An 11,811-nucleotide genomic window follows, 5' to 3' on the forward strand; every position below is an offset into this window, starting at 1 on the left:
CCCACTTTACAAGAGAATTTGTACAGAAACTTTTCAGAATTCAGAATTTAATATGTTATCTTTTCATAGAAAAAGATGGAATTGTTGGTTGTACAGATCACATCAAAAATTAGTAAAATGCAGATTGTACCAAGTAAGACCCTCACAAGATAAGAACCACGTTGAAGTAGAATGTGGCCTTATAAAATGTTTGACAGTCTGATGGTTTCAACTGTTAAATACGTTGTATATTAGGAATTTTTCACTACACAAAAAACTGCCTTCTACAGTGTATTAATAGAATATAAATTATAAAATCTACAGATCGAGTGCTTTCTTATTTGAACGCTTTTGACTTTTATTTCTTCGTTTATCTTCTTTATAGAAAGCGCTACACCATCTTTAAGATCCTGTAAGTGTACACCAGATATGGAAAACCAGTATAAAATAACCACAATCGAGACCAGTCATGTATGATACAATTCACTCACCACGGAGAAATATGTGATAATATTAACTGTAGAACGTTAACCATGACCCCGGCATGACCAGGTGGTTAAGGCATTCGACTCGTAATCTGAAGTCGTGGGTTCGAATTCTCGTCACACCAAACATGTTCGCCCTCTCAGCCATGGGGGCGTTATAATGTGAAAGTCAATCTCACTATTCGTTGGTAAAAGAGTAGCCCAAGAGTTGGCGGTGGGCGGTAATGATTAGCTGCCTCCCCTCTAGTCTTACACTGTTAAATTAGGGACGGCTAGTGTAGATAGCTCTCGAGTAGCTTTGCGCGAAATTCAAACCAAACCAAACAGTAGCTGGATTTTCCAGTATACAAGAATAACTTGTAGTTGGTCGCAATGTTGGGAATTTATTCATAACGTTAAAAATGTTTATTTAAATTTATAATATCAGAGTTGTATAGATAGTCTTTTAAAAAATGCCACAGTTTTAGTAAATTTCAGTTACTGTTTGTTAGAATTTTCATTTGTCTCACTTGAAATTACTGACATTAAGACCCAGAAAACAATTATAAACAACGTGTCTCAAGACAGCTAGTACGGGTATTAAAACTTTTATCAAAATAAAGTAGAAAAGTTGACCTAAGAATATCGAAACGTTGTTCTCTACTTTATTTTAATAAAAGATTTAATATCCATACCAGCCGTCTTGAGATACATTTTTACTTCAAACGGGTTTCTCGTCATTACGAGTTGTAAATAGTTATAATTCATCAGTTTATCAAAGAATGCGCTGCTTTTATGTGATAAGAAAGTACTTATTCTAAGGAACGTCAGAAATCTAAACACAACGATACTTGCAAATTATTTATTTCCTTATACACAATATACATCAACCACACTTATGGTAAAGAGCGAACTGTGTGATTTAGAAATTAGATTGCAGTTTGTCACGACTTCCAGTCGGTCACGCTAAACAAACAATGTTGTGTCAAACAACTCACTTCACAAACGTTAAATAAAATTTCGTCAAATTATTCTGAGGCGAGTTGAAAATTAGCTTCCATTTCAATAACAAACCGTTAACAGATTAATTTGAATCACAAAATTTATCTTTACTGTGTGTGTTTGTTTTTTTAATGAAACATTGGCATTTGTTGCAGGGCCGACACGTGTTTAATGTTTTTACCAACGAGGTATTTATAAAGGACAGAATTAGAGAGCAGACTCTTTATTGGTGTTGTTGATTTACCAACATGGTTTGAAACGTGCCTGGTGGATAAGCGCGGTGGTCAAATTTTAAAAGAATGTTTTCTGATAGTCCAACAAAAGGTTACAAATATTTAATAAAAAACATTTCATTCAGAATGCTCTTATGGCACCTTAAATACTTGGCGTATTTGTTTGTCAAGGAGAGCCTCTGAGGGCCTATAGTATTAACACTCCACAGTTATTTTTTTTATAAACAAACAAACACTAATTTTTAATTATTTTAGAATAACCAAAGCTCTTGGATCATCAACTTGACATTTTTCAAAAAGAAATATTGAACCTAAATTACGATGACAAAAATAAAACTGTTTTCTGAGCAATGTTGGAAAAAGAAACGAGAGTGAGTTTACTTGTTTCCTTTCTATTTCCACCATATCACAAGGCCAGGAAGGATATTCAGAGAATTCTTGTATATAATGTACCAAAATATCTAAAGTTTCATGTTGTTACTTAATATTCCATTATAAAGCTGACTAACATTAAGATAATAGATAGGTTAATAATTTATTTACAACAACTATGCCACTCCCACGGAACCCAAGTCGCCAAGTACACAGACATTTGACTAGCTCTTGACAGAATAATAAAAGAACATGATCAAATTCGAAACGAATAGCTATTTTCTTTCGGGATTGGTTCACAAATAGTATCAGGGGAGGTTTCCTGGTTTTGCCTTCTTACTGCGTCTTCAGTTAAAAGAGGATATGTCGATACATCATGACAGCAAATATTATCACTTTTCAGTGCAACAGGGTCATTAATATAATCTTCTTTCCGAAAATCCTGTTCTCTAACACATCCAAGGTCTACAAACTGCTGTTGAGAAGGGAGGTTATTAGTTCTCGGTGAATTTCTTGCGTGTGCAAAAACACCAAAAACGTTACTTCTGTCTAGAGGGACCGTTTTACAGTGGCTAAAGTTCGCAGTAGCATTAACTGTCAGCTGAGATAAATGCAGTACGGCATGATCGAGAACGCTTTCACCGTTTCCTCGGCTGCTGACGGCGCGAGATTCGTCGTTGGACGAAAAACTCTCCTTAATGCAGATCTGAGACTGAAACGGGTTCGAATCGTTTTCTTCCGACGTGCATGACTGTGAACTACAGCGACTAACAAGTGAATCGCTGTCGATCGTTTCATAAATATGCTCCACGCTATAATTTACGCGATAGTTCCCTAAGCACTTTTTGAAATCTGGTGAAAACAACAAAGACTGGCTTTTTATACACGACCCACATGCCCCACAACAACGAGAAGAAACTGACATCCAATCTCCCACTCCATTTGAAGGTGTCTTTATAGCCAGAGACTGTGTAGCAGTCAAAAGCAAAGGCGGACAAACAGCTTGGTCTGTAGATTCGGATACATTGTCCGATTCACTGGTTGGGACGTTGTTAGCTTCTTCGATGTCTTTAACACCACTGTCGTCATCAGCTGGGACATCCTCGTTGGGCGTAAATTGGTGATCTTGAAGACAATGTAAACTTTGTGTTAATACAGTAGTATTCCAAAATAGTAGTTTTACTTCAAGTGTTATCTTTTTCTACTTATGAAACTAGTCACGTGTTATTAAGGTAATCGTAATACTTCGACAAACCCGCTATGCTAGAATATTTATATAAAAAAATTAAACGTTCTCCTATCCAACACGAGAAATTATTGATTGGACATTATAGTAAAAGATCACCTAGTTTGATGAAATTCCTGGTTTCTGTAGTTGTTGGGCAACTCCGAAATCTCCATGACGGTAGGGCTAACTACACGAAACCAAAAAGAAAAACAAAGTTCATTTCATATCATATCTACTTCAGACATCTATTTCAAATAATGCAACGCTACAAGTTAATATATTCATTGTTAAAAGTTTATTCTACAACCATTACTATGTAGAATACCTAAAAAAGAGAACGTTTAAAACTAATAGCTGTTATTTATTGAGTTTTGTGGTGTTACTTAAGCGCAAAGCTGCACAATGGACTTTTTAAGCTTTGTCCGCCTTGGGAATCGATCCCCGAATTTAATGATATAAGAACTGAAGTTTTTAGAGCTAATCACTGGCCCATCAGGAGACAGTCGGATTTGCCTCGTACAGATCACACGGGTTCCTATTTCTTAGTAACTGTATTGTGATATATGTACATATATATATAGTTACTAAACAGTAACAATATCTAAAGAAAAACAAAACTATTGATAACATCCAATGTACATTGTGTAATCATTAAAGTTTAATTGCTAAGACAGTTTTGTCATTATTATAAAATTTCTAAATTTAAATAACTTTATTATTACGTAATTTATAATTTCTTAAGTCTAAGTAAGCTTAAAATGTGTGCACGATCCTATTACAGTAACCAAACTATTTTGGAAAGCGCAGTATTATAAGTTTTATACTGTAATCTAATTCCTAAAGCCATTGAATGATAAGTTTTTCTTCTCTAAAACTAGGAACCGTTTTACTCCAATAATATTTACATAGCAAACATATTTAAAATCTTAGTAAAACCAGGGAAAAGAAACAGTGTAAGACATGAATTACAAAAGAGTGATGGAAAGTTCATAAAACAACTAAAGAAAATGACTACAACTGTTTGTCCACAGTATTTTCTAATCAGAGACATTTAGCCTACAAATAGGCCTACGTGTCAAGAAAGATTTAAGATTTTGGAGCACATTTGAAAAGTTTTGAATAATTGTTTACATACGCAAAATTGGACTTAAAATTATTCAAACGATCTGAGGTTATAGCAGCATATACACTACAGCTTATTGGAGGGAGGTATCTATACTTTCAGTGACTCAACTACAAGCTAATAAACTAAAATTGGGGGGTCGATTCAACAGGCAGGCACAGCTCAGATAAGTCATTGTGCACTTTAACTAATTAGCTGCTTGTCAACCAAATGGAATATCCGTGCTTGGCATATAAAAATAACAAACATACTGCTTCACGCTGGAATCATGTTATAGAAGACTGGCAGAGAAAACTGCGAGTTCGATTCAAGGGTTCGATTTAGTTTTGTTCTTCAATAATTAAAGGAGTTTCCTACAGCCAAGAAATCAGTTATGCAAATACCTTTAGAGATGCGTGACGTATTGCGAGACTACAGCCTAAAACAGTACAGCCGTTAAAAAAAGACAAAATTTCTTCGCGGTAATACTGTATTACTAGGCATTTCGAAGGTTAAGGTTACACAGGTTAGTCTCACGTTTGTGAATAGGAAGCTGTATAGAGCATAGACAGCGAGTTGTTTTGACAGAATAGTCAAGCAGGAGAGAAACGATGTCATGCTTCATAAACTTGGTGTGAATGAGGGTGTGGAGACATATCTGTACAACAAAACAGGGGCTTATCCATCGGTTCATGTACCTGCGGAAAGAGAAGAAACGGGAGTTGGAAGGACGAGGTTACCCACACTTTCATGGCCGGAGACGGACGGCAGGGATGAGTTCATCATGCCGTTGGTATAAACGTACTGGCTCGGCGGGCTGGCAGCAGGCTTGAGGTTGGGAAAACAGGACTGTAGCCAGGGGACAGAGCGTAGTGTTTCACATAGAGTTTTCCGGACCTCCAGGAAGAAATGAAGCGTTTAGAAATTAACTTGAAACTAGTAGTGTCGCCAGTTTCCATATCAACAGCGTAACTGAAACATTTCAATTTTATTACTAGCCAGATGATCGGTAAGAAATATATATTATTTGTATTTTAATATAGAAGTACTATAAATTTCTAAAAAGAACAATAGATTGGCGTTTGAAGTAATTATCGCAAAAGTAATGAATTGAGTGCTTTAAATATTATTTTAAATCCATATTAACTCATAAATTACAAAAAACAACTTACATCTAAGAGTCGTTCTATAGAGGGCGCTATATTAGGGTATCATTTACAAGTTCAAGTTCAATAACTATATCGAAAATTATGTTTTCAACAATTCTTTGCTAACCTGTGTCTCCCTAATGCAATAAAAAATGAACAGTAGAACGCCTTGAAGACTGTTGCTGACAGTAAATATATACATTGTTATTGTCGAGGCATCATAAAGGTACCAGAGACATGAGGCCCACGTTAGGCTTAGCATAATTAGAACGCACAAAGAGCTGTCACTCCAAGACCTAAAAAATATATAAAAGTGTCAAGTTATCAAAAACTTATCTAGCAGATGAAATTTCAAAATATTCTCAGAAAATATAACAATGTTTTATTACGAAACTTCAAAGACAAAAAAGAGGATTTTCAAATTAACACAAAAAATATAAAATTTAGTTTAAAATATTTTAAGTAGTTTTAACCTATGCATGGGATTGAAATTAAAAATAACCTGACATGCTTAGACTAAAATGAAATGATTCCTACCTAAGCAAACTGCTTTTAACGCCTTCTTTATTTTTAGCATCCACTGATGTATCCGACCGTCTGGAGATGCGGTGATAAATAAAAATCAAAAGAACAACCGATGCCTGATAGAAATAAAAAAGAAAAATATGAATAAATTAATCCAGAATTTTATTGCGTTAATTTTTCTGGTAAAGGATTGTTTTTATTATAAAAATAAAAATAAAAATGATAATATTAACTAGGACTTTAACACTATATTATTCACGTCTGCGTTTGAACTGAGAAGACCTAATAACGACATTTTCTTAGATTTCCTGTAAATGCTGAAATAGTATATCTTACTAGGATATTTACCATGAGTACAGTAAAATTTGATAGTCAGTGTTTATAGACTATGAAACTGTCCATAAGTTTTTCACTTCTTTAAAAATGTGATTTCGAGCCACGTTTATCCATATCCTTCTTAAGCCTAAACCAAGTGTTTATTTGTCTTGAAAGAAATATAGGAAAAAAATAAAAAATTCTATAAAGTATGTTTTTCAGTGACTTTGTTGTGCACAAAAGTAGGATATAATGTCTTAAAAGGCTCGACATGGCCAAATGATTAGGGCGCTTGACTCACAGTCTGAGGGTCGAACCCCGTCCCATCAAATATACTCGATCTTTCATCTGTGGGAGTTATAATGTAACAATTAATTCATCTATTCGTTAGTAAAAGAGTAGTCTAAGAGTTGACAGCGAGTGGTGATGACTAGCTGCCTTTCGTTTTGTATTGCATTGCTAAATTAGGGACAGCTAGCACAGATAGCTTTCGTGTAGCTTTCTGCGAAATTTAAAAAGAAACAAGGAATTTTCTTTATTAAGGTAAAATGCAAGGTTTTTGAACTACTTGACAAGTCCCAGCGTGTTCTAGTGGTTAGTGTGCCCGAAACACGAGTCTGAAAATTTAAGGCCGTTCGCAACCAATTACTGCGAAAACGGGTTCCACACTTTGGGTCGAATTTCATATTCGATTAGACAAGAGCAGCCCAAAAGCTGGCGATGGGAGTTGTTTAAAAGGTACCTTCTTTCTAGAGTCTAGACTATTAGTTCATAGCCTTTTGTGCATCTTACACTAAAATTCTAAAAAAATAAAAGTTTTCATCTAAGTGTGTTTGTGTGTTTTTCTTATAGCAAAGTCATATTGGGCTGCCTGCTGAGTCCACCGAGGGGAATCGAACCCCTGATCTTAGCGTTGCAAATCCGTAGTCTTACCGCTGTCCAACCGTGGGACTTTCATTTAAGAAAGCTACAGCAAAAACAAAAACAATATCTAAGCGAACAGAAGCTAATTTTTAAATGTTCAAAGATAAATCGTTTTCAAATGTCGTAAAAACATTTTATAAATTATAGCTTCTCTAACAAGACAGAATTTACTTTAAAATAATCTATCTGATAAATACCTGGCGGTGGTTCATAAAGAAATGCTTAAATGGGAGAATAAGCTTTTACGAACTAGATATAGTGATAAAAAAAAAAAGATTCAACTAATAGATAGCAACATGCATTCCTTTACAAATAAATTGAATTTCCAGTGGAGTGGCGTGACCGGTTTTGTATACCAATTATGTTTCAAACACGTCAATGCAATTAAATATTTTGTGGAAAAGTATTTGGAACAATAATAGCTTTTTCTCACTAATTCTGGACGCAGATGGTTCCTTTTTTTTTTTTTTTTTAGAGTAGCTATATACTTGGGTTGAACTGCAGTCATTCCGAAAAAATCTCTGTGTTAAACACTTCCGAGTCACAGCGGAAAGCAATTTTTTTCACAAGTTTTTAACCATGGATTTATGATCTGAGTTCAATAAGTAAATAGATAAAACGGTGAAATAAATTCAGTATAACTGAATTATTGAGCGTATTTATAATTATGTTTATCTCTTTTTTTTTTCTTCCTCCATCGTATTTTATTAATTAAATAATGGGTCCATTGACACCAGGTGGTAGGAGGACATACGAAATCTATGTGATAGTTTTAGGGAAACATATATACGTATTAGTTTGGACGCTCTCGCAAAGCTACACAAGAGATACCCTCGTTAGCCTTTTGCAGTTTTAAGCTGACAGACTAAAAGGAAGATAGTTAGTTGACATCATTCATGCAGACTCTTATGTTACTCTATTGTTTGTTGGTTTGTTTTTCGAAATTCGCGCAAAGCTACACAAGGGCTATTAGTGTAAGATTAGAAGGAAGGTAGTTAGGCATCACCAACCACCGCCAACTCTTGGGCTACTCTTTTACCAACGAATAGCGGGATTGACCGTCACATTATAACCCCCACGGCTGAAAGAGTAAGCATTTTTGGTGTGACGGGGATTCAAACCCGCGATCCTCAGATTACCAGTCGAGTGCCTTAACCACCTGGCCATGCTGAGCCGATACTCTATGCTCGACTAGTACAACATGAAGATATTTTGTGCCAATAGAAAGCGAACCATAAGAACGATTTTATAACTTCAAAAGTCATTTGTTTCTATAATTCTGCGCTTGCTTTTTTCTTTACAGTTTATTCGGGGTATTCGCAAAGTTAAAACAAAATGGGTAGTTCAAGGGTAAGAACTTTAACTCTTGTATGACAATCGAAGAAACGGTAAAACGAAACGCGTAATAATTAATAAAACAATTTTGTGGAGTTATACGGTCAGTGTTGTTTCTGTAAGCTCTAGTTTAGTTATGAACTTTATTCTCTCACGCACACTAAAATGATTTTGGTATTTTCTTCCCTAAGCTTCCTGTGTATGGAAACAGAATATCAAAGAGAATTCTGACATGAAATAATCTAGTTTTAAGAGCTGTTATTCACTCAAAACTTACCAGTTCTTAGACTTTCTGCTGATTAGAGGCAGAGAAGAGAACTGTGTTTTGTAGTATAGGTACTGGTTTTTTAACGTGAAAGACACTTTATACGATACATGACCTAACCGAGTCACGTCAGAGGCCACTGAAGGTCAAGCACAAACACCCCATATTTTCAAATGCTGAATTTCAAGAGATTGGAAAAAGCACCAGACGGCGATAACTCTGCCTATGCGGCTATTCTTAACCGAATAGGACCGGTATGGCCAGGTGGTTAGGGCGCTCGACTCGGAATCTGAGGGTCGCAAGATCGAATACCCTTCACACCAAACATGCACGCCCTTTCAGTTGAGGAGTATTATAATGTGACGGTCAATCCTACCATTCTTTGATAAAAAAGAAGCCCAGGAGTTGGCAGTGAGTGGTAATGACTAGCTGCCTTTCCTCTATCCTTACACTGCTAAATTAGGGAAAGCTAGCGCAGATAGCTCTTGAGTAGCTTTGTGCGAAATTGTAAAACACACTTAACCGAAAAGTGGTTTGGTTTGTATTTCGCGCAAAGCTAAGCGAGGGCTATCTGCGCTAGCCGTCCCTAATTCAGCAGTGTAAGACCACAGGGAAGGCAGAGAGTCATCACCACCCACCGCCAACTCTTGAGCTACTCTTTTACCAACAAATAGTGGGATTGGCGGTCGCATTATAACGCCCCCACGGCTGAAAGTGCGAAATGTGTTTTACAGTATGTTGCTCAAACATTGGACTTTTCGATATACAGCTCCTCATGCTAACTACTTATCATACCCGACTCTCTTTATCTGCAAGTTTTCACCTTTGATCGTCTGAGTAATTTGTAGATTATTATTTTTAAACACTTTTTAAAGTTTGCATATTCATAAATTATTATATTTTATATGTAAATATGGGCCTGGCATGGCCAAGCGCGTAAGGCGTGCGACTCGTAATACGAGGGTCGCGGGTTCGGGCCCGCGTCGCGCCAAACATGCTCGCCCTCCCAGCCGTGGGTGCGTTATAATGTGAAGGTCAATCCCACTATTCGTTGGTAAAAGAGTAGCCCAAGAGTTGGCGGTGGGTGGTGATGACTAGCTGCCTTCCCTCTGGTCTTACACTGCTAAATTAGGGACGGCTCGGTGCAGTGGGCTAACAACCTACTCACTTAAATACTTGTTGAAGAATCCGCAAGCGATTGCGGCCCTATGTTCCTAGATGGAATCTAATGGTGATAACTAACTAAATATAATTATAAAAAATATTGAAAATGCTTCTATGTTAAGTGACGCTCATTTAAATTGTTCAAAAGTAATAAATAACTTCGCTTTACTTCGAGTTTAGTTTGTTTCACAATTTCGCGCTAAGCTACACAAGGGTTTAGCTGCACATATTTGTATTTGGTTATGAATTCATACATTACAGGTAAGCTCCTGTGTTATTCTTGTTTGATTGAATACAGGGGAGTTACTGTCATACGTATAAGCACACTAAATGTGCACGTCGCGAACTAGCAAGAATCCTCGGATTTAAAGTTCGGTGCTGCTAACCACAGTGTCACGACCAGGCCTATCATGAAGTTGAAATTTTCCACACTCTCTCTCTTAAAAGTGTTTGGGTATTGATGTTTATATACGCAGGAGGGTCAGGTTTCGTCGACCAAAAGGTCCACGTTGAGCTAGACGTCAATCTGTGTCAGCCGTCTTTCATTTAGCAACGATAGACTAGAGGGAAATCTACTAGTTAATACCAACCTCAGAAAAATCGTGCGCTACGAAATGTTGGAATGACCATCACATTTATAATGACTCCACGTGTGAAAGGAGAGCAAGTTCAATGACGGGATTCGAACTAGTAACATGCAGACTGTCACACCACGCCTGACCTATATCCTAATTAAAGAAATTACACTATACTTTTCTTCACAACAAAGCTACCGAAAAGTACATTTTATTTTCCATTCAGACAAAACAAAAACAACAACACTTGGTCTATTTTTGAATATGTTATGAGTGATTGTGGCCCAGATTTGATATAAAGGGTTGTCCCAAATAAAATGTACCCGTCCCTTAAATTATGCAGTTTCTGTATATAGATTATAACATTTCTATTGTTACTTTTAGATAATATTGGAAAATGTCTAAAAATAAAAACCCCAACCGCTGACGTATTAAAAGAACAGATCACAACTCGCTTTCCATCGAATCAGAGTTGAACGTTGTATAGTAGCATGTTGAACATTTTGTCGTAGATGTCATGATTATTTGAATACTGTTGGAGCATCGCAAATGATGTAACAGTGCATGTATAGTTAACCTGTTGTATGAAATGTTAGTATAGATGTTTTCCTGGTTTGTAGGTTCATTCACCATAGTTCATGTGTACGTTAAAAATGTGGATACGTTTTCGACTCCTTTTCTCGATTTCTAGAGACGTGAAATAATAAGAATTATGTGAAGGATGCATTATTATTAGTTGTAATATCTAATCACGTCTGGCTTACCAGTACGCTTGTTCCCGCTGGTCCTGCAAAACTCATTATATAGAAATTTCTGTATTTCAACCAACAGAAGTTAACACCCTGGCCAAAACTTCCTGGGTCTATAGCAGCACTGATGCCAACAATCGCAGCTGGAATACTGTAACCGAAGCCACAATACCAACTTCCTCGGAAGGTGGACACATCAAACACATCAAGCACGACCATAAACAAGTGAAAAATTCCGAGTAGAGACCACGTAAAAACTTCAAGAAGAGCGTAATGAAGAAATCCGGCTACGACACCGCATATAATTCTATTCGCTGTCTGGGCTATGCCGGTAAGAATAATAACTTCAGCCACAAAGAGGCAAAATAATAAATTCTTCCGTATCGTGAAAACGTCTCCTTTTAGATTGCTAGAATGAAAAGGAAATATTA

General features: G+C 36.4%; 1 protein-coding gene across 6 annotated transcripts in view; it reads right to left on the minus strand.

Annotated features, from left to right (window-relative positions):
* Nucleotides 1-1,290: 1,290 nt before the first annotated feature.
* Nucleotides 1,291-11,811, minus strand: part of LOC143248835 (latrophilin Cirl-like) — a 185,156-nt gene continuing 174,635 nt past the window's right edge. For 5 of the 6 annotated variants that reach the window (XM_076497664.1, XM_076497665.1, XM_076497661.1 and 2 more), the window contains exons 15-20: nt 11,396-11,789; nt 6,066-6,169; nt 5,656-5,824; nt 5,125-5,277; nt 3,396-3,465; nt 1,291-3,175 (exon numbers count right to left, since the gene is read on the minus strand). In XM_076497664.1, coding sequence (XP_076353779.1) covers nt 2,307-3,175; nt 3,396-3,465; nt 5,125-5,277; nt 5,656-5,824; nt 6,066-6,169; nt 11,396-11,789 — 1,759 coding nt within the window. In that variant the 3' untranslated portion in view covers nt 1,291-2,306. Of the gene's footprint in view, nt 3,176-3,395; nt 3,466-5,078; nt 5,278-5,655; nt 5,825-6,065; nt 6,170-11,395; nt 11,790-11,811 lie in introns of all 6 variants that reach the window. The other variant, XM_076497666.1, reaches the window with a different exon arrangement.

This window comes from Tachypleus tridentatus, chromosome 4 (assembly GCF_004210375.1).
Source record: "Tachypleus tridentatus isolate NWPU-2018 chromosome 4, ASM421037v1, whole genome shotgun sequence".
Classification (NCBI taxonomy): domain Eukaryota; kingdom Metazoa; phylum Arthropoda; class Merostomata; order Xiphosura; family Limulidae; genus Tachypleus; species Tachypleus tridentatus.